The sequence below is a fragment of the Eleutherodactylus coqui genome, chromosome 1 (assembly GCF_035609145.1).
Source record: "Eleutherodactylus coqui strain aEleCoq1 chromosome 1, aEleCoq1.hap1, whole genome shotgun sequence".
Taxonomy (NCBI): Eukaryota; Metazoa; Chordata; class Amphibia; order Anura; family Eleutherodactylidae; genus Eleutherodactylus; species Eleutherodactylus coqui.
Window position 1 is genome coordinate 358,987,495 of NC_089837.1, and position 23,784 is coordinate 359,011,278.

Consider the following 23,784-nt stretch of genomic DNA (forward strand, 5'->3'; position numbering starts at 1 on the left):
GTGGGTATTGTGTATGTCATTATTATGCAGGAATTTTGAGATAGATTCAAAATGCGGTCTTGACATAGTTATGCGTAACATTGGGGTGTGGTATGAAATATCTATGCTCTAGTAGGGTCTAATGCTTGACTACGTCACTAGCCCCATACGGAATACAATGTCCCCAATTTTTGTAATTTCTTATGCATCGATAGGGTTCTATTTGTGGGGTTTTGCAAATCTGGTGCTAAGGTTTTTTTTTTAATGAAATTTTGGCCATATAAATTAGTTTGGGTAACAACAAGGGCAATAAAATCATTTGCATTGAGGAGGATGATGATGATGCCAGAAAAGTGGGGTAATCCTCACTAGCCGAGTCCGACTCAGACAAACTGCGTAAGCCTCCTCCTCAGTAAACCTCCTGCAGGCCATACTATAGATTTATAAATTTATTATGCACCCAAAAGGAAAAAAAAATATTGGGTGAGTGACCACAAAATACTGGGGAAACACTGGTATGGTGTGATCACAGGACAGGAACACCGTAGAACACGTGTCAAACACAAGGCCCGCAGGCCAAATCCGGCCCGCTGCCTCGTGTTATATGGCCCGTGGCGTGCCGACGCCGCTCACCCCTGCAGCGATTGCCAGCGGGGCTGCCGCAGCTCCCTACTTGTAACCGCGCTGTTACCGCTGATCTCGGCGCACACTGACGTCAGTGTGCAGCCAGAATCCTCCTCCCCTGAGTCCCCTGCTCTTCAGTTCCGCAGGAGAGGACTCAGGGAGGAAGCGTGCCAGGCTATACACTGGCGTCAGTGTGCACCCAGAGATCAGCGCGAGCAGAGGGGGAGCGGCGCTGACAGGAAGGAATAGGTAAGTATATAGGTTGGGGGGGGGGGGGGGGGGGGGTGCTGCTTATTAGGGGGGGGGTGGGGGTATTATTGGGTGGGGGGGCTGCTTAATACAGGGGGAGGGGTGCTTATTACTGGGGAGGGGGTATTCAGTGGGGGGCTGATTACTGAGGGGGATGGACTTATTATAACGTTGCTATGGGGGTTAATATTACTTATTGGGCCACTGTGGGAGTCGTTATTTTTACTGGGGTCACTATCAGGGTCACTATTAGGGCTCGTTCATACGGGTGCAATTGTATTTTGGTCGCACAAATACGCTGTGTATTTGCGCAATCGAAAAATCGCTTATGCCTGTATATTTGCGTACGTAAAAAGGAACGCAGATGGGCCCATTGAAATGGTGCGCAAATATGCAGTGAATACATTGGTTTCCTGCGCATTCACCACGTACTTGCACGGCCCATTCACTTCAATGGCCTATTAGGGTGCGTAGTACGCAACAAAATAGGTCATGCTGTGTGAAAATATCCATCACGTGAATGAACTCATTGAAATCAATGGCTTCTATTCACTGCATATTATGTACACAAATACGCTGGTGGGAACAAGCCCTTACTGTATTGTCTTAGGCCCCCTGCACACGGGCAGAAATTCTGCGGCGGGATTTCCCGCAGAATTTCCGCCCGTGGAACCTGCCATAGAATTGCGTTAGAAAACGCAATCCTATGCAGACAGCTACGATTTGTCTGCGCGAAATCTCGCACGGAAAACAAATCGCGGCATGCTCTATTACTGTGCGGGGCAGCCAGCACATCACAGAGCCGGAGTCGCGGGAGCAGGTGAGTGCCGCGCTGGTTCCTGCAGGGGCTTGGGTCGGGTCCCGCTACGAGAATTCTCACAGCGGGATCCGACCCGGCCGTCTGCAGGCGGCCTTACAATTGGCCCTTTGAAGGTCACCATAAGCTTGATGTGGCCCTCAGTGAAAATGAGTTTGACACCCCTGCCGTAGAACATTTAGTCTTTGGTGTTTTGGTTTTTTTTTAAATACACATTGACGGATATGCTGGAACAAAACTAACCACAAACTACCCTCACTGAGGATGAGATGAGGGACTGCAGAGTGGGAACATAGCAGAAACTTTGTCAGTGTATATCAAAAAAAAAAAAAAACAGACCGCACTAAATTCACTGACTGACACACTGATCACACTTTCCTAGTATACTGGCAGCTCACACTACACTGACCGAACTCGGGCTGCTGAGTTGTGATTGGTCATTCAGTGCTGACTGACCAGTCACAGCAATCACAAGGCAGGATCGCTGCGATTGGTTCCCCTAGGCTAATAGCTTTTGAATAGTCTCCGCTACCAGTTATTTGTTACATTTGCAGCCAACACTGAGGTTAATCTTGCTCGTTTGCCCCCAACAGAAGACGCAGCAAGCCACCATGCCTACAGAACTCACCACCAAGTTCAAAAAAAGTGGTTGTGAGCTAACAAAAGTCCTACAGAATGGGGGTGGAAGCTCAATGATCAGGGGTTTAACCCAGTCACCGCCACCACAGACCCCACTCCCGAGCTTCTACTGCGCATGCTTTGCCTGTAAATGCAAAAAAAGGTTGGAAGATGGTTGCAGCTGCCGAAAAGCTGGACTGAAATGTTCAGGCCCTTGTAAATTTTGTGGTGGCAAATCATGCCAAAACGTGCCAGCTCTTCAACTTGAGGATTCTGATGATGAGGAAGCCTACCCTATGTTTACTGAACGACGTAAGGCGCCTTCACCTGCTCAAGAGGAAGATTTCTCGAAGCCAAGGCCGTCACAACAAATGAAATTATAATGATCTATTGTTTTTTACATATAAATATTATTTTACATCTTCTTTCTTTGAAATTACATCACTATGTGAACTGTTTTCATTGATTTTTTTTCCTAAATGCATTTTCCAGGTTTTTGGTTATATGCCATATTTAAGAGAACCATTGGCCATATGAGTGCCCGTCGGAGCTCAAATGAAAGTGAAATGTATTTTAAATTCATTAACTATGACAGTTCTCGTTGGCTGAGTTTTTTTTTACTATTATGACAAGATACATGACTAAAAGTAAAATGTTTCACTTCTTGGAACAAATGCCCAATTTCTGAAGGGCTGTATCTGGACGTACGGAGCTAAAAGAGGGCTCAAATATTAGCAAATTTAATCTACGTTTAACAGGTATAACTTTTTCTGTCAGACTTTAGGAAATTTTGAGCAAAAAGTGAAAATAAATTGTGAAAATTTCATAGTTTTCTGGGCATTATGTAGCTCGCACAGGTCTTTCAAAGCTGCAAACGTAGTTTCTTACTATTGGCTTAGGTCCTCACAACATCTAAAAAAATGTAAACTATACGACCTTTTGCAAAGTCAGATGTATAAATTGACTGGGATATGGCCTTTAGCCAAAAATAGGAACCAGTGTTATAGATAATCATTAGGTATATTCGTACCTATCTGCCCCCTTCCTGATTAGAAGGTGTAAGGCCTAAGGCCTGTGCATGCATGGAAAAATCCCACTAAAATCTGCTGTTCTAATTCTTCTTTTCTAATCAAGCTGCATTGGGTTTTATAGACAGTGGGCATGGTTAATATGTCATGAAGGACGAATCTGTAGTCGATTGGCTATTGCCCTTATATGGGTCTCTTCCTCCAGGAGCTGAGGACTTATCTTGGAATTCCTGGATGAAGAATGCGCCATATTGAGCAAAATGTTAGAGACACGGTGGGAGGGGGTGAGGAGAGAGTAGTTAGTCAGCACTTTCAGACAGGAAGCTGTGTTAGTAGTGTAGAGGCGAGCCACATATTTGCAATAGGCATTTTACTTGGTTTATTACAATCCATTACACCAGCAGTTTAAAAAATACCCTACTTACCCCCCAGATAGGGCAGCCAAGGTTTACAGAAACTGGCTTACAGGTTTTTATTTTGTAGCCAATTTTGATCCTTGCTCCCCCTGCTGGCCAGCTATGAGAAATATGAAAATTAATCCTGAAGTGAAAAAAAAAAATGCTGTTCAATTTAACTTAAAAAGCGACATACTCCTTTAATAGGCCAACACTGAATGGCATAATACATTGTGATACACAAGTTTGTCTGTTTTTCGATACATTTTATGGTACATTAAATGGTGCTATTAACAAAAAAATACAACTTATTGTGCAAAAACAAGCAGTCATGTGGTTAGGTCAGTGGAAAAAATAGAGCTAGAGTTCTTGGAATGCAAACATAAGGCATAAAATAAAACCACAAGAATCGGCCATGTTGTGAAGGAGTTAAGACTGAGACACACCTTATTTCCTTCGCTAAGCTTTATTCACATATACACATTGGATTTTCATTGTTCATAGGAGTCAAACAAGAATACAGGAACCAGCATGGCGGACAAACAGCGCCGGACAGCCCCAATGACTACAACAAGGTCCGGCAGGTCTCAATCATGGTTCCTGCATTCTACCAAACAAAAGAGAGGAGACAGGATTCCTTTTTCCATGGTTGACGGTGTAATAATAATACAATAGTAATCTTTATTCTCTAGCTACCAAAAAGAAAGTCCTAATGATGTATTCATTTTATGGTAAGCTATAAAATTTTATTGAAAAATAAAGAAATTTGAAATTATTTTTTTTTTAGTTAGTTTTAAAATTGAACTTCATTCAACATACTTTTATAATAATTTTCCCTTGTCCCCATAGGTGACTTGACACAGTGATCGCGTGATGGCTTCTGTATTGCTTTGGAATACATATTGCCTGTGTTACACTTATGGAAAACCTGGGGGATCCTTGTTCGGGCACACGCTGCTATGGTAACCCGCAATCTCATCCTGGGATGTCAATGGGCCGCTGAGGGAGCCCGCTCCCTCTGATGAACAACTTAGATGGTGTGGTCACTACTCAATGTGGTATTTAAAAAGAGGTTAAACAACCAGGATCAGAGATGTCTCCGATCCCAGTTATCAGTTATAGCCAGGCTCAGTTTCTGAAATTCTGCAAGGATTGAGGTACATGTATGGCATGGGGCACCAAGTTAAGGAATTTTATGACATACATGTCAGGGTGGGGGAAAAAAGTGCAAGTTCATGTATAAATAAGGGAAATGGATTAATACTGTTTAGAAACATTGGGCCAATAGCTATAGGATACCACTTTGAAATATGCTTTTAGTCACAATTTTGCACTCTGTTTCACTGCTAGATGAATGCGCTACTGTGTAGAGAATTGTGCGGTTAGTACATTCGGACTAGAAATGGTTGCCTCTGCAGTCGGGTTAGTAGACACTTGCTGTCCAGGACAGACTTTTCACTCTTGCAACCAATCCTGCAGCTGCATTTCCTTTCATCATAAGCTGTCAGGCCATTGATAGCAGCATCAAAGAGAAACGGAGGACTGGGGAGACATGACAGCCGACAGTGGCGAGTAGAGGTAGGAAGAAGTGGGCAGGTTAAACATAAGTGGAAATGATCTCGCACATACATTAGGCTAGCATTTGTGGCATGGAACAATTTAATGCCCCCTGGGCTCTCATTTTCTTTTGTCCGGGTCACCTTCCTAAAAAAGGTAGACATCAGGCCAGTGTGAAAAGTATTAAAGATTGCAGGAAATTTTTTTAAAAAAAGGCCAATTACTATATAACCTATCAAGCATTTTAGAATGTAAAACCAAGCCCTCACTTTAAGCTTTATTTACATAATTAGAACCAGTAACCTAGGCTATACTTTTAAAGGGGATGTCTAAAGATTTCAAGTTTAACTAGATATCCCATGGATAGGAGATGTCAGTGGGGATATTACGGCTCCGTTCTCAAGAACCAGGGTCCTGTGCCCCCCATCCTCCTCACTGAAGTGTTAATGCACTCCCCTCGCAGTGAGACGACCGAATCAAGTGGTGGATGCGCAAGCGCTCCTTTCACTTTCAATAGGACTGCCTAGATACCTAAACAGCAAGCACTCAGGTATTTCCGTCCGTTTGAAATGAATAGAGAGCCAACAGCGCACGCCATTCATTCCGCCATTACTGCAGTGTATACTTTAATACATAATCATATTCTCCACTTTGGCCATATCAATCCTCCACACATTTATCCTCTTTCCTACCTTCCTAGAATTAGCCCTAGAAATAAATCAATGCCATTATTAAAAGCACTACTACAAGAGACATTGCTTCCTGTAACAGAGATACAAGTTGAAAACTCATTATTATGTATAATCATTAGTAAACGTAACATGAAGGTGCATTCTACTTGCATTATTTGCTTTTTCGGTATGACACATTGCTCTGTAACAAAAGAAAAAAAAACTAAAGCTAGATTGCAACACGTCAAATCACTTTGCCAAAGTTCTACAGTGTATATTGCTAACACTTAAGCTGTAAACAAAGAAAAAAAAAAAGAAAAAAACTTAGTTATTCACATTGAATTTTCCACCCTACCCACCATTAGTTCCAGAGCAGGTACTTACAGAACAATACCCAACAAATATATAATACAGCAGTGCATTAGACACAGTGTAAGTGGGTTAAGTGCAAATACAGAACTGTTAAGAAAAAACCCACCAACTGTATGCAGTCCATATGAGATCAGAGGGAAAAAAAAAAAAAAGATTCAGTAGTGTTTTTGCCACAGATCTAGTGCCCAGTGGATCACAAACCCACTGTATACAGTGTCATATTAAGGAAATAAAAACGTTGGCTCTTTATAACCAAAAAGCTTAAAGTCTCCTTCAAATCTGTCATAAAGACGTTTGATGTCCCTTTTGGATACTTTGGAAAAATAATATTCCACTTTTGACTGGTTGTATTTTGTTATGCCTGGTGGTATTGTGGGGTAAGAGACTAGTTCATCTATTCCTGCTTCCCTTAAGATGTAGGGTGCATCCTCCTCAAGAGTCTCGTGATGCCCAATGACATTGTAATTTATTTCACAAGGGGCACAAAGTTCCACATACGTTACCCAGTGGATTATATGGTCCCCAAACTGGAGATCTAGAAACTTGTGGTTTGGATCACCCAGGTATCGCACAAAGTCTTGAAACTGCAGCCCACCCCGGATTTCTGTGCGATCTTTCCTGTACTTGCGGATAATAACTGGAGCAATGTTGTGCTTGTACCATGGCTCAAACCGGGGGTTGTGTACAAACTTATCTTTATAAGCAGAAATGAGTCTCTCAAAGGGATCTCTGACAATAAGAAACTTGAAATAGGAATTCAGCCTGAAAATAAATAAATAAATAAATAATTAGTGAGAATTAAATATCTGTGATAAGTATATTCTATATTGTACAGACGTAGTATTCTATCAGAAGATAGACTATTCTAATGCCAGAATAAATCTGGGTGGTCGTCCAGCACAAGTACAAATAGTGGCGGGTGCCATTGTTCAGTCTTCTCTCTCCTGCAGCGTTACTTAGTACAGAGAAGAATTGAACTTGGAGCACACCACACCACTTCCAGAGCTCAACCACAGATAGTCAGACATTGCTTTTATAGAAGAGGATACCACAGGCCAACAATGCTTCTGAGAGTAGCTTGCAATGTTGATAAAACCTTACTAGTTTTACCAGCAGAGGGCAACATTATTCTCAATACACCGTACAAAACCATCAAATACGTAGGTGGAAAGCCCTATTCCCAAAAACAGACTTTGGAGATTAGAATGAAATGACTTTTTGGATTTCAACATGATTAATCATTTGTTCCGGAGGAGCTCATTTCCCTCTCCCCAATGAAAAAAAAAAACATGCAAGCCATCTAATTAATGTATATACTACCCTGTTTCCCTGAAAATAAGACATAGCATGATTTTCCCGAATTTTTGAGGATGTAAAAATGATTTTCCAGAATTCGAGGATGCTTGAAATATAAGCTCTACTCCAAAATTAAGCCCTGCTAACAGTTAATTAAAAAAGTCAAATTAAATAGTGTCCAGGCAGCTATACATGTAAAAAAGTTAAACCTTTTTGAACAAAAAAATTAATAAAAGACACTGTCTTATTTTTGGGGGAAACACGGTATGTATCTGGACAAAGTAGGCTTGATCAAAGTATGACACAAAGAAACGAAGAGTTATTTGCCACACTCTTCTCTCAGACACTTTAGAGGTATGTAGCAAATGAAAGGGTGTCCACTTGCTTAAAGGGGTTGTCCCGCGCCGAAACGGGTTTCTTTTTTTTTTCAACCCCCCCGTTCGGCGCGAGACAACCCCGATGCAGGGGTTAAAAAAAGAACACCGGACAGCGCTTACCTGAATCCCCGCGCTCCGGTGACTTCTTACTTACCTGCTGAAGATGGCCGCCGGCATCTTCTCCCTCGGTGGACCGCAGGGCTTCTGTGCGGTCCATTGCCGATTCCAGCCTCCTGATTGGCTGGAATCGGCACGTGACGGGGCGGAGCTACACGGAGCCCCATTGAGAAAAGCAGAAGACCCGGACTGCGCAAGCGCGTCTAATTTGGCCATTAGACGGCGAAAATTAGACGGCAACCATGGAGACGAGGACGCCAGCAACGGAACAGGTAAGTGAATAACTTTTGATAACTTCTGTATGGCTCATAATTAATGCACAATGTATATTACAAAGTGCATTAATATGGCCATACAGAAGTGTATAGACCCACTTGCTGCCGCGGGACAACCCCTTTAAAAATAGTATAGTAATAACATATTTATTACAATCACTCAAATATTAAAAAAAAAAAAAAATCCACATGAGAGCACCTTGTTATTAGAATAGGACTCCTGCCATGAACATCAGTTGCTAGGTTGATGGCCGATTACTGGGGCAACTTTAGACATGCATTCTCCATAGACATGCAAATGCACTTCTGGAATGCTATAATTATGGCTAAATTGAGGGAATTGCTGTTTATGCACGTCCTTAAAATGAATGACCATCAATGGATTTTGTTAAAACTTTAAAACAATTTTACGTGCTAGAAATAGATGCCATTGCCTTGCAGTAGCCGTACCTCTCCTGCACATCTTCCATACTGTAGGAGGATAGCCTAGGCAGACCGTTCTTGTCATGGTCGTGAACCACGTTTTCTGGGATATCCTCAATAGATGAATATGCCCCTGCAAAAGCCACATCAAATGAATAGCACACAGACCCAAAGTTATTATAAGAGAGATAGCCATCTCTATCTATACACACAAACACATGGCTAGGTTTAAAATGCAAATTCTCTTATTTCATCACAAGATTGCATTGATTATAATCAGAATGGATTTTTATTGTATAAGGAAGGATAATCCCATTTCAGGAACCCCATTCCAATGTGCTGCAATTAGGAAAGTCAAGTGCTCACCAATGCAATGTCTTTTCTAAAAATGCCTTGTTTTCTTGCAAAGCTTTAATCTTCTTTAACCCCTTTACACCATAGCGCGCAAGTTTATGTCCTGGCTGCGGGGTACTTAACGCAACAGGGTGTAAACTTACGTCCTGTGGATGGGATCAAAAGCAGTGACCGCACCATCCAGCAGCCAGCTGTTACCGATGGGGTATATAAGGACAGTGACCCCCGCTGTTAACCCCCTACATGTCGTGATTTAAGGAGACCATAACATGACATATTGGGGCATATTTAGCAAAACTAATGAAAGTGATCAGTGAAGAGCAATCAGATTCCAACTCTGTTTTCAAATGCACCTTTGAAAATACAAAACGTGATCTGATGGTTGCAGTAATTTCGCCAAATTTGCCCCGTTGTGTCCACCTACTACCCCCAACTTCTAAAGAGCTGCAGCTTCCAAATGACACCAGTGTAAGGTAATCAGCAGGAAGGTTTATGTCGTAGGGAGAACAGCCATAACGTAGATAACATGTAGTAATAAACTACAAAGCCTGTACAGCATATAAGAAGCACTAATTGTGGATTTATCCAAAATCAACAGATTAAAACATTAAAGATGTTGGAGAATTAGTCACATGGATATGGATTACCATTTAAAACAATGAGAACCTTTTTCCACTGTGTATTTCCTACTTTGGGGGTCTGACAAAACAAGATCTTATGTCTGTCAGAGACAAAGATTCGATCCAACACAAACTTGGAAATGCCAGAATGTGAGAGGTTCCTGAACGATCCATTCCGGCACACACTTCTGAGTAGCTCCAGTCGCTCCTTGTGGATGAGATCGATGTGGGTCATATTTTTCAACGTGTCCACTGTTGGCTGAAATGCATGAATAGACATCTCAAATTACTACAACAGTACCTAAAATAAATTAGTATTCAGGTGCAGTTCTAGATATTTTTACCCTAGAAAACACATTTTCTATCTATCACATACATAGAAATAGCTTGGATGTGGTTTATTGAAAACGCCAAAAATACCCGGTGAAAAAAAGACACTGTGGGGGGAAAAAAACAACAAAACAAAACAAAAAAAAGTCTGATAAAAAGGAGAGATGGGACAAGGGTGAGTATAATGAGGAGTAGGGGGACCTGTGACTGTTTATAGGCTGCGCCCGCTTGTGTTGCAGCTGTCACAGGCAGCTGCTGCAAACGACCGAGCTTAGCGATTAATGTTCACATATTAAAGAGGCTGGCACCATCTTTTTACAGCCCTTACTGAGAGCAGCACAAGGTAGTAATAGGCGATTACAGCGATATGTCTGCTGTGTGTATGTGTGCAGTAGTTCGGGAGAAACTTGCATTATATTAGTAGTAACCAGAGATAGCAGGACTACAAGAAGCAGTCCTACAGATTCATGAGCTGCAGGCTAGTCCTGCTTAACTCACCCTACAATTGCTGTGCACAGATCACTGACTGGAGGGCAGGGTTAGTGTGGCTAGCTGCGGCTCATGTATATGGAAAACTTGCTCTATGTATGGCCGCCTGCAGACAGGCGGAAACTCCGCCCCTAGAAGCTGCCTTAGGATCGCGTTAACAAACGCAATCCTATGTAGACGGCCGTGCGGCAAACAAATCGTGGCATACTCTACATAAAAGAGCCGGGGCTGCGGGAGCAGGTGAGTGTCACGCTGCTCAGTGCAGACACTCTGGTCGGGTCCCTCTGCGAGAATTCTCGCAGCCGGATCCGACCCGGCCGTCTGCAGAGAGCAGCGCGTCACTCACCTGCTCCCGCAGCCCCGGCTCTTTCAAGTGCCGGCTGCCAGTGCATGCGCAGAGCTGAGCCGGTGGCCGGGGAGTGACGTTTCTGCCCCGCACAGAAATAGAGCATGCCGCAATTTGTTTGCCGCGTCTGCCTAGGATTGCATTTGTTAATGCAATCCTATGGCAGCTTCCAAGGGCGGAAATTCCGCCACGGAATTTCCACCTGTCTGCAGGCGGCCTAAGGCTGCTCTCACACACTGCGTCGGCAAAACGCAGTCATTTTGATTGCAGCATTTTGCGGCGATTTCACCGCCATAACCTGCGTCCAATAGCAGTTTTCAATTCACCCCATTATTGTGATGGTGTGTTAAAAAGCGACAAAAACACTGCAAAATAGAGGAGCCCTGCATAGCAAATACAGAAATCACAAAGATGACACAAAACACTTAATAGCTGAACATTTTAGCTTGCTATGGCATACCTCAAATAAATGAAAAAACAAAAACAAGTGATATTCAGCAGGGTCGTGGAGTCGGTAAGCCAAACCTCAGACTTCTGAATTTTGCCAGACTCCGACTCCTTCATATATGACTCATGAGTGCAGGCATGCCCGATGCCCAGCGCCGCCTTCCTTCGGTCTGTAGAGGAGGAGCTTCACTACTGGGCATGTGCAGAAAGTGCAGCACAGACTCATCTCAGCTAAAAGCCTTGAAGCAGCAGCATAAGGATACTTAATCAGTTATTGCCTTTCCCCCACAGTTTTGCCAACTCCATCTCCACTGAAATGGGACTAACTCAAGACTTCACAGCACCGATATTCAGTCATATTACCCTGGTACCTCCAACACATCTGGCCTGTCAAGGCATGAACTCTACAAGACCTTTGAAGGTGTCCTGTGGTATCTGCATCAAGACTTCAGCAGCAGATCCTTAAGGACTCATGTCCACGGGCCCACATGGATTCCCCGTGCTGAACCCCGCAGCAGTTTCTAGCAGTGCCTGCAGCCATGAGGCCAAAAAAATAACACTTTCTCACCTGTCCGGATGCGGCGCAGGTCACCTCTGTCACTCCCGAATCCTCCTACTTCTGCACGGCGGATACGTCCACCGTGTTTTTTTTTTTCAATCTCCGGATCCGCAGCACGGCCATGCTGCGAATCGGACAGCTTCCATTGACTTCATTGGGGGGGAAAATCGCAGAAAATGGAGCATGCTGTGATTTTTATCCCGTGCATGCGATCCGCACGCTTGGGTAAAATGACATCCGCAGGTATTTAACCCTTTCCAATCCACTGTCTGACGTCTGAAGATGTACAGCTCTGACGTCGGAAGACGTTCAGCAGGGTATTCTTACTATACATTACTAGCTGCTCTGTTGTCGGGGGGGCCTCTCCAGCTCATCCAATACTGCAGTACTAGCTCTTATCAGCAGATGGTGCCATTATATAATGGCAGAAAGAGAAAGCCCCCTGGGAAACCCTGAATCGAAAATTGGATTTGAAAGGGTTAATTACATGATGGCATCAGTCACCCAAGGGCTGCCAATGCAGAAAGGTAAAAAAGGCATACTGAGCAAAAGCCTTTGTTTACTGGATGCTTTTTCATGCAATCCTGCCTCAGACAAGAAGAAAAAGGAAAAAAAAAAGGTAACCCTGACAGGTACCAGCAGAACGCAGATCAAATTGGCCTCTGTCCAGTTCGTAGGGACTATGGATCATTCATTTACTGTATGCTCTGGGGGCTTAGTCAGGACATATAGTAGAAGTACACTGCAGATGCAATCTAGGAGCCACAGGCATATTCTTCTCCTGCTTGTACATGTTTACAGTCTTGTCTCAGCTGTAGAGGAGAGACATCTGCCAGAAGATAGGAGATTAACTCTGATCTTATTGAGGGGGGAAAAGCCAGCCATGAAGCAAGCAGAGCATATTGCTGAGCCTGGGAAGATCTGCGGCAGCGCGGACCTCTGATTGAATCCACATGTTCCCAGCACCGACTGTTCACATCATACCGGCCATATGTAGCTACATGAGTCAGCTGCAGTATTAGACTGTCTGCTACACTGAATTGAATCCTCCATCTAAAATTGCCCATAGACACTTAGATGAGTAACAATTTGATATTAACCCATTGACTGCTAAAACATGTTTTAGAAAAGGGGGGAAAAAAAACAAACAAACAAAAGGGAAAAAAAAAGCCCAAAATGAATAGCGGTCAGTAAGGCCTAATGTCCACAGCACATGCAGATTCCGTGCAGGTAATCCAGCCCTGCTCACGGCCAGTAAGCCTTGCTTACCCGATTTCCCCGGCAGCAGCGTCCATGCGGATCCCTCCCCTTCTGGGTTCGCTGTACTGTGCATGGTCCTTATGGCTCACCATCGGACATGCGCCGTTTTTGTTTTTTTTTAAGCTTTTTAATTCTCCTACTTTCCCACAGATCCGCGGCATATCTGCAAGGTCACCTGTGGGTGTGCTGCAGATCGGACAGCTTTCATAGACTTCAATGGAAGCCGTCCATGCGGGAACCGCACAAACATGGAGCACGCTGCAATTTGTTTTCCGGACTGAAAGGTCCGCAAATCAAATCCACATATTTTAATCCATTTGCGGACGTCCATGCTTCTCTATGGGTGGATTGCTTTGCAGATTCCCCGCGCGGATTCTGCAAAATAAATTCACCTGTGGACATTGCGCCTAACGGGCCCTAAATCGGTCAATGTTAATTACAAATACACTTGATGGAACAGAAATAGAGGATTAAACAGTGGTTGTGGGTTTTAGGCAATGTATTTAAATTCCCCCAGTGCATTTGCTACAGGCTCCATCTGTAACAATAAGGCTCACATGTGTATGACAGGCTCTACATGACAGCGTGCATGAGATACTGCAGCGTTATTCCTGCTCACCACCAGAAGTAAGCAGGCAAGTCACTGCGTAGGGTACCAATTTTACGCTGCACATGGCAGCGTATCTCATGCACGCTGTTATGCAGAGCCTGACTTTTTGTTTTATTATTCCCCTCTCCGTTGCCTAGCAACGTTGTGCATAAACGCCACAGAGCATTTATTACGCGCCCATACAGAACAATAGGGTTGTATTGCGTGTAATATGTGGTAGAATAGAACATGCTGCATGTGCGTATTATATGCAATAAAAAACGCTAGCGTGAGTGGGTCAATGAAAATCAATACACTTTCAGTGACTCCATCCACCGTGTAATACGCAATGAAATTATACTCGTGTGAGCCTGGCCTTAAGCACAAAGGAGAAAGAAAAAAAAAAAAGTTCAGATTAAGCTCCTTTCACATAATATTGTTCCGATCCAGCACTGGTTCCAAATGTGAGAGAGCAACACATTCTACTTATTTTGTAGGACTACAACTGATGCGAACATGCACCAGTCTATTCTTTATTAGGGCTCATGCTCACAGCTGTATGCTTAAAAAGCTGCGGGTATTGCAGCAGAGACCATGCGTGTGCTGAGTATGGCACTGCTCATGGACATGTGTAGTGTGATATTTTTTTACTCCGCACTGCGTATTGAAAGGATCTCCACATGCCATGTGTTGTATATGTACAGCATATCATACGCAGTCCCTAAAAGTGTATAGGGCTCACGCAACGTACGAACGCAGAGAAATAGAGCATGCTGCGATTTATTTCTCTTGCGTATCAATACGCAGTGTTCAGCCGTCAGTGTGCATGGAACAATGAAAGTACATTGACTTTAATTAACTCCATCCACTTTGTCACGAGGCCGTGCAACGCACACATAATACGCGGTAAAAACACGGCCGTGTGCGTCAGCCCTTAAACCCCAACGGAAGTAAAAAAAAATCCAAGAGTGTTTATTTTGTAACTTACATGCAGCATATATAGTGGGCTGCGGATCATAACCAACAGCTATACGGTCTGCTTTGTGGAAATCATCTGCAAGAGTGTCTTCTAGTAACTATCCCCTCATCTCATCACTAACTTTGGTTCTCATTGAGAACCAAAAGAAAAATGGAAGCTTTCTACACATTTTCTAGCTATTAATTATCTTGCCAAACAATGTAAGATCCTTTGTAAAAAAATTACCCGGATTAGGAAGAAAGAAAAAAACAAAAAGACATGACAAAAATGGCCAATGACAAATCATGAAGCACACAGTAATAAAGGACAAAAAGCACAAGAGTCAGGCGCTTGAACATCTACAGCCAAACCAAAAATCAAGGTTTAACTGGAGTTGAACGGGCTGGAGGAATATGGACTTAAAAACCCTTGTACATACCGGACTATCGATGTGGAACTTTCTTGCTTCGGTTACGGTCATCTTCTCCAGTTCAGGTAAAACGGTCAGCAATCCCTGCTTTATGCCATACCCTTGTTTTCGCAAATTAATTTAAGAAAAAATAATAAGATTAACTCACTGTATTGGCATATACCTTTAACGCCTTAAGGACGCGGCCTTCCCCCATCCCCTCCCCCTTTTAAAAAATCATAACTCTTATTTATGTTATTGTTCCCAGCAATAGAAACCAGGTAATCTTGTAGATATGATATCTTTTAAAGGCTAACAAAAATACACAATGTTACAGCAAGCAAGCTTTCAGGTGGTTATCAACTCTTCATCAGGCAAATGAAACTAGTTTGGATGGGGCACAAATAACACAAATGCAGAGAGGACATACCTCTTGATCTAAATAGAGGAGCTTTCGAACCTACTTCGGGTTCTTCCTCAGGCTTATGGAATAGATCTGAAGAAACATGCATGCGCATATATGCATAATATATAAGCACAGACATGGTGTGATTAATTTGCACTTGAGTAGAGGAGCGAATACTTTAATTAGTCCACTGATAAGGGATGTGAAAGCTTTATGGTTCCTGAATTAGTGTTAGGGGGTCACCAGGCCTGTGTGTTATCTGTGCTACAGATTTCCCATACTTCCCAGTCACACATGAATCCTCTTGAAAAATGTAGGCCTCTGTTGAAAGTGTCAAAGGTTGTTATAAACTCGTACTCCCAAATTCTTCTATAGTTTTGTGATTTGAAATTGCCTTTTAACCCCTTAACGCTATAGGACGTATAGTTACATCCTGCAGCTTCGGGGTATGTATAAAGGGAGATCGTGCGGCAGAAAAGCGCTTTTTTGGTTACCCTGTTTCCAAGTAAAGAATGCAATAAAAAGCGATGAAAAGGTTGTATGTGTTTCAAAATGGTACCAACGCAATCTACAGGGCGTCCCGCAAAAAATGAGCCTCATGAGCCATAAGTACAACAGCAGAACCTGACTCACTGACTCCTACAAGAGAGTGTGTTGTAGATATGCTCTGTGATATGAGCTGAAGTCACTACGCAGGAAGTAGGAGGAGGTGAGCTGTGATGATCAACTATTGTGAATGATAAAATTTTAATCTATATATAAGTGCTACCCTTCATTGCAATCCCTGCCTGTGAGGATAATGAAATGACAGTTGAAAGTTTCTCACTGCAGAACAGATGGTGACAAACTATTATAAGGCTCAGTGGACAGTGTGAAAACTGCCAGATATTAGATATAGAAGGGAAAAAAATCCTAAGTCAAGAAACTGGTAAAAAAAAAAGCCAAAAACACAACATATATACAATACGTAATTTTCTGATGACGCATTCCCTTAAAATGGAATCCAGCGCTTTTTTTTTTTTTAACTATACACATAATGCTACCTCGCCAGCAATAATCTGGCAGGGTCCCTTTTTTCATCCCAGCTCAGTTACAACTATACATGTCAGACCCCCTCATTGTGGATAGCTGAGTCCTGTGACCACCAGTCCAGAGTTTGCTCTTCTGTATAGCAAAGAGGTCATTCTCCTTGCATAGGACTTCATGTGATCTACAACAGGGGTCCGCAACTCCAGTCCTCAGCGCCCCCAACAGGTCATGTTTTCACCATATCCTATAGTAAGAACACCTGTGGCAATGTCTGAGGCGCTGACAATAATTACATCACCTGTGCAATACTGAGCAAATCCTGAAAACATGACCTGTTGCCGGTCCCTGAGGACTGGAGTTGGGGAACACTGATCTACAGGGTTACATCAAATTGCACTATATAGCAACACGTATTTGCTGCTATTCTCTTAAAAGGGGTTATTCGGGACTACACAAATTAATGGCCTGTCTTTAGGACAGGACACGAGTATAAAATAAATGGAGGTCCGATTAATTATCCTTGCTGACAAGGTAGATCAGTTTCACTGAAGCAAATGGGAATGAGCTCCAATACCAGGCACAAGCACAAGTACAGATCTGTGTCTGGTAGTAACGTACAGTGCCATTCACTTCAGTGGAACTGATCTGCTCCGAGTAGGCACAATACACAGTAATAAGAGTCTACTTACCCTCAGGGCTTCTCATGGTAAGGGTGATGAACTTGCTTGCAACCAAAAGCATGAACAGCACCCAGAAGCATGCAAGAAGCAGCAGCCAACGATGGGGCATGATGTCAAGTGCCAGCCATAAATACCCGGCAATGTCCTGCAAAACATGGAGGTCACTAAGGTTAGGTTCATTTACTTAAGACAAACAGGTAGGCACAGCCATGCTAAACTAATTGGCAGCAGCGTCGGCCCTATTGAAAGCAATGGCAGAACTCAGTGATCCTCTGCAGCGTCTGGGACAGGCTCAGTGGGGATTCCCTTCAGCACCGCAGTGATGCGAAACTGTATTCACGAGAAGACGTCTTGCATCACTGGGGCTTTCACATGCTAGAAAGTATGATTTCTGTCCATGAATCATGACCCAATATCACGTTCAACAGTCTGAAACTAGCCTAACATAAATATATATCTCCCTTCCAACCACACCAGACTTCTATTTGACTCTGTTGGAGGTTATTATTGTGTTCCTCCACAAAAAAAATTATATAGCTTTAAGTCCTATTTTGTAGGTTCTGTAATACTGCCTCAAACGCAGAACAGACTACGCAGCCTTTAACCCCTTAGGGACATGGCCGATTTTGGGATATAAAGACAGCAACGATTTCTGGGAGATTTTAATCTCCACTTTTCAAAAGCCATAACCACTTTATTTTCCCGCCGACATGGCCGAATGGGGGCTTGTTTTATTGGGTGATGAACTGCAGTTTTTACTGGTGCCATTTTTGGATATATATATAGTGTAAAACTTAATGTTTTTATGATAGCAGGGAGAGAAAACGCATCAATTGTGCCATTTTTTAAAGTTAATCATGCAGCATAAATGACAAAACGTTTTTCTGCGTGTCGCTACAATTAAAGGGATACCAAAATGCTTTTTTTTTTCGGCTTTCCAAAATTTCTGTAATAAAAAGCCCTTTTTTCCCCCAAAATCGCTGCATTCAAAGTCCTATAACTTTTATTTTTCCATGGACAGAGCTCTGTGAAGGCTCGTTTTTTGCGTGACGAGCTGCAGTTTTTATGGGTACCATTATGGGGGTACACATACTCCTTTTTTGGATCACTTTTATGTATTTTTTGGAAGGTAAAACGAACAAAATAAGCATTTTGCCTCAGTTTTTTAATGCTTTTTGCCGTGCAGGATAAAAAGCGTGTTCAATTTGTTGTACGATTTGTAACGGATATGGCGATACCAAATATGTTTTTTTTGTTTTTTTTTTATACTACAGATAAAAAGTTTATTTTTACGTTTTTCTTTTTTTTTAAACTTTTCATACCCCTGTAGGGGATCTGCGCCATAGTTGTTATGATCGCTATGATGAAGCATTTTATCGCTTGCATTAGCGACCATAAGCAATGGCAAAGCAGGAGGCCTATAGCTAGTGTCCTGTTGTCATGGCAACCAGTCATCCCTCCACGATTACATGGTGGGGCTCAGATGACGTCACAGAGAGAGCATGCTCCCTCTGTGTGTCCTTTACATGCCGTGATCTACATAGATCGCGGCATGTAAGGCGTAAACAGCAGGGGTCACTGTCCTTATGCAGTAACAGCTGGCTCCCGGATGGCGCAGGATCTCTTCTGATCCCATGCTATCAAATGATGTAAGGTTACGTCATGTTGCATTAAGTACCTCAATGCCATGATGTAACCTTAGGTCATAAGGGGTTAAACCATCTGGGCGAAACCCCACCTGTATGGCATCCAGATGATTGCAGTTAAGATTAGAGATGAGCGAGGATCCAAATGCTCGGGTCCTCGTTATTCGAGTCGAGCTTTTTGTAAAATTCGGGAGCTCTCCTGGAGTAACGAACCCCATTGACTACAATGGGAGACTCAAGCATTTTTGTATGTGGGACGCCGGGTCCCAAGCTTGCTTGCTTTCTTCTTCTCTCTCAAAACATTTGCCATTGACGCACACTGCGTTGCGGTGGGGAGGGCCCAAAACAGGCACGTCACAGGGGGAGGAGCCAAAAACTGGGGCGACGTTGAACATGGCTTGATGCTCATTCGAGTAACGAGCACCATCGAGTACGCTAATACTCGAACAAGCATCAAGCTTGGCAGAGTATGTTCGCTCAACTCTAGTCAAGATGCTTTAACCTAGATGTCATTTCCACTTTTGCGAGTATGATTAATGCCCCCGGATTCTAGAAGATACTACACTATTGGGAGCTTTCTTCGGATAGTGCTTCAGTGCTGCGTTGGGGATCGCTGGATTTCCCATCAATGGGATTACGATGATAAACATTGTTCTAGCATGGTTTTATGTCAACGATGCAGTTCTGAGGCATTTTCCATATGTGGATAGGAGGGGATTCCAGAAGGTTCTACATTAGAGATGAGCGAACCTACTCGTTTCGAGTAATTACTCGATCGAGCACCACGATTTTCGAGTACTTCCGTACTCGGGTGAAAAGATTCGGGGGGCGGCGTGGCGGAGCGGGGGGTAGCAGAGGGGAACAGGGGGGAGCCCTCTCTCTCCCTCTCCCCCCCACTCCCTGCTGCAACCCCCCACTCACCCACAGAGCCCCCCGAATCTTTTCGCCCGAGTACGGAAGTACTCAAAAATCGCGGCGCTCGGGCGAAAAAGGGGTGTGCCCGAGTATGCTGGCTCATCTCTATTCTACATCCATCTGATTCCTACATGGGGAGGTGAAGTACACTGCATGTGTTCTACAAACTTTACTTCCCTTTTCCAACAATTACTTTAATGCTCTCAGCGCCAATTAAAGTTATGGACGTTTATGTGAAGGTTTTACGAAAACAGACTTTATACGAGGCTATAAAACGTCTCTCTTAAATAAATGAAAAACCTATAAATGAAGTAGATAAAATAAGAACAGCCAGCAAACGATCACCCTAATAGGCGAAAGCACATGGCTCACATCAGCCGTGGACCTCCCAGCCGAGATCTGCAGTGTAATAAACGCTCATCTGCTTGGCTGGTATGGTGACAAATGTCATGGTACAGGCTGCGGATACAGGCTGGAAAATATGTCGTTAATACGCCCAGCCTGCAGGTATCCTTAGGCCACCTTCACACACCTTCGTTTTGGGCACAAATAATTCGGAAAACCCCTAAAAACCTGACAGATTTGTTGCAATGGTTTCTGTGATTGGGAATCACTTCCACACATCTTAGTGGGGTCGTTCTTGCGTCAAGCACATACATTTCCGGAAGTAATCTGCAGCGTGTGAATATACCTTAGGCTGGCTTTACATGGGTGAGAAAAATCGCGAGAGATGTGTGTTGTGAGACGCACGAATATGAACTCCATTATTTTAAGTGAGGTCATACACAAATCGTGGCACGTTCTATCTTTGGGTGTGCCCTCGCATCGCCCACTGTCTTCAATTGGGCGGTGTCAGCATTGCATCCCATGCTAGGTGCGCGCGGTGTGAGGGGAGGTGTGTTTGAGGAAAAAAAAAAAAAAAACACCTTGCATCCGTGGGGAAATTGCATGTTGGCGAGCGTGATGTCGGGTCGTGATTCCCAGCAGATATCGCATTCGCCTGTGTGAACTTGGCCTTACACTTTCTTCATACGGTAAGAAATCCCTGTTGGAAGTGTTGGGTTTTCATTTGAACGCGATACAGATTAGTCCCACCCAACGGGGCTAGTCCAGGGCAAGAAACCAGTGTGCACCAGACTCACTCATACAAATAAGTACATCTAGCAGGAAGAAAATGCCCCAGTTTCAGCTGATTCAGGAGCCTACGACCGGATGTGAATTGTAATAATCATCCGCATCCGTTCAAAGAATAGAACACCAGCGGACAGCAATTGTGATTTTCGCGAGTGGAAATAAAACTGCAGCATGTTCTATTTTGTGTGGATTCCACATGGACAGCTTGTGGGGAAGGCAAGGATTAGAAGTAAAAAAAAAAATACTGTGCATGACCGACAGCAAGCTGCCACGGTCATCCACAATACAGAAGAAATCAGGTACGCAGGTTCACTGGCCGCGGTCAGGGCTAGGTTCCGCTGCGGGCTCCCGCATGCAGAATCCAACCCGCCTGTGTGCAGCCGGCCTAATAGAGGATTTTTTTTATAACTCTGTTGTGCCATTCATCTGTTACTTCTACCACAAATGTATCAATTTACTCATTCATTTCAAGTAGGGACCGGCACATCAGAGAACAGACGCTTCAGATGTACTTCATGCAAAATACAGGGAATCACTAAAACTGTCATGTTAGAGTGGGCACAGCTCCTTTTTAAAGAGAATGTCATCAGCAATGGACCTATTCAAATGCTTATGTTAAACTTTTTTTTTTTTTTTTTTACATTTTTTGGATTTTTCCCCTCAATTTCCATGTCACTATGTATATTTAAAAAAGTAAATCCTGATATTATGCAGTTTTTGCGCTGGCCACTAAATCTGATAGAAGGCTGGCACTTCCTGGCCATAGCTGCTGATTCATTGACCTCAGTGGAAGAGTGTTCTAGACAGTCAGTGACCTGTGCAGAGGCCATTGTGTAGGGAGGGGGGAGAGTTAATAGTGCACACTGTATTATAAGCGGGCACTATTTTAGGGCTGCACTACATGGGCAGAAGCCCATTTGTGGAAATGCGTATATCACCATACTTTCTTTGCCCGTAGGGAATGTTCATTTGCGCACAGCAAACAAAGACGCACCGCTCGAAATGGCTAATTAGTCTAATGAGAACCAGATGTGTTCTTTATCCAGCGTAAATATGCATTACGCATCTCCTTGCGCATTTTTGTGCGAAAATAAGAAATGTGAAGCAACCCATTAAAATGAATAGGTTCTGCATACTGCCAGCGCAAATACGCCTGCGTGAAGTAGCACTAAAGGGCCACTCCAGGGAGAATGCCTTTTCCTTCCCTGCCCCCTCCAGATGTCCCCTGTATATTGCAGTTACTTCTATGCAGTGCAGCCTCCTGCCCCATACGCATCAGGTACCATCTGGATGTTGCTTTCACTTTTACTGTGCTCTGAGCTATTAATCCCATGATGCATCAGCACAGCATCACATGCGCAGCTGCTGCCTGTACCATCTCTGCCAGCAAGGAGGACACTGCCATTACCATCTGCATTCTATATTCAACTTAATAAGCTACAGAACATAAGTATAAAGTCAGGAGGATTAGCTGTGATCTCCTCTATTATAGCTGTGTGACAGGAGTGGCAGTGTGGAAGGGTCCAACACACAGGAATTACACTGACTAATCTGAGAAGACATATGCCCCAAGTTATAGGTGGCCTGCGCATAGCCGGATTTGGACTGCGGAATACAAAGCGGGCGTTCGCCTCCGGATTCCGCAGCAAATACTGCCTATAGCATGCTATGGAAAAATGGATTTTCCGCTTGTGGAGGAAGGAAAAAATAAATAAATCAAGGCATGCTCTATTTTTAGGCAGATTCCATGTAGATGGCTTTTATTGAAGTCAATGGAAGCCGTCCGACCCGCAGCCCATGTGCGGCGGCCGGCGCATTCGCAATACAGAATATGAAGACTGCGGACAGGTATGCGCGGATGCCAGCTGGGCACAGGATTGGGTCCCGCATGCAAGATCCAACCTGGTGGTGTGCAGCCGGTCAGCGTACGAGGAAGAACCACCGCAGGAAGGTGATAACAGCGGACATTTCTACACTGGGGGGTAATGAGCAGCTCTTTAAATACAATGATGTGCTCCTTGCCCTGTAACTATGGCAGCAGGGGGCAGCTCTCACCCACTATTAGCTGCTGCCACCCAGCTTTCCCAGAGGACAGACAAGCCTGCTGTAGCTGCCCTTCATACTGTGCAGCACTGCAAAATCAGGGGGCGAGCAGCCATCTTACTGGTTATGAAGGTGTAACACCTGGCACTGATTTGGTGCTGCACGTATACAGTAGCTCACCCACTGGCAGTGCCCTCACCTACCTTACAGCCGTGCCAGCAGCATGCTAAGGCTCCCGAAGCGGCGGGCACAGCCCTCACTAGCAGGACGCGGCGCACAGCTTGGCTCGCTGGGGTACAGACCGTCTGATGACGTCACGGTCATGTGACCGGCTCGGCCGTTGCATCACCGGATCACATGACTTACCAGGAGAGGGAATGTGGCGGGAAAGTGAAGGGATGCGGCCGGCGATGTGAGGGCAGGGAGATGGAAGCCACATATTGTCTGTTTTTTCATATTATCTTTTAGAACTTCTCATTAATGGGCCGCATGTTGGTGTACATTTTGATATTTGACCAGAATACCAATTTGTCTTCATTACTTTTACCATTAACCCATTAAAGGGAGCCTGCCATCTGCCCAAAGCCTCATAGGCTAAGTTATGGGGTTGTTGGGTATGATTTATACTGACCCGCTCCCTCGATCCTGCATTGCCTGCCACTGACAAGTTTCCCGCGGCGAAGCAACGGCACGGGAGCCGCTGCCGAATCTCCGCCGGTCAGCCGTATCTAATAGATAGGCAGACCGTGGAGAATCGGAGCAATTCGCAGCA

The 23,784-nt window shown here is 44.0% G+C and overlaps 1 protein-coding gene across 1 annotated transcript; it reads right to left on the minus strand.

The window, feature by feature from the left end:
* Positions 1-4,157: 4,157 nt before the first annotated feature.
* On the minus strand, positions 4,158-23,320 carry CHST10 (carbohydrate sulfotransferase 10). The gene is made up of 6 exons (XM_066577606.1): positions 23,216-23,320; positions 17,284-17,419; positions 15,190-15,281; positions 9,800-10,031; positions 8,826-8,931; positions 4,158-7,072 (listed from the first exon to the last, which is right to left on the minus strand). The coding sequence occupies exons 2-6, from the start codon at positions 17,381-17,383 to the stop codon at positions 6,532-6,534; spliced, it is 1,071 nt and encodes a 356-aa protein (XP_066433703.1). The 5' UTR covers positions 17,384-17,419; positions 23,216-23,320; the 3' UTR covers positions 4,158-6,531.
* Between the last annotated feature and the right edge of the window lie 464 nt (positions 23,321-23,784).

What these genes read in the sequence shown, in the direction of transcription:
- CHST10 (XM_066577606.1), bottom strand. Translation starts at nt 17,383, where the DNA reads ATGCCCCATCGTTGGCTGCTGCTTCTTGCATGCTTCTGGGTGCTGTTC. An exon ending in TACCATGAGAAGCCCTGAGG is followed by an intron (nt 15,282 to 17,283) that starts GTAAGTAGACTC and finishes TGCGAAAACAAG; the next exon opens with GGTATGGCATAAAGCAGGGA. An exon ending in GGTTCTCATTGTTTTAAATG is followed by an intron (nt 8,932 to 9,799) that starts GTAATCCATATC and finishes TGGCTTTTGCAG; the next exon opens with GGGCATATTCATCTATTGAG.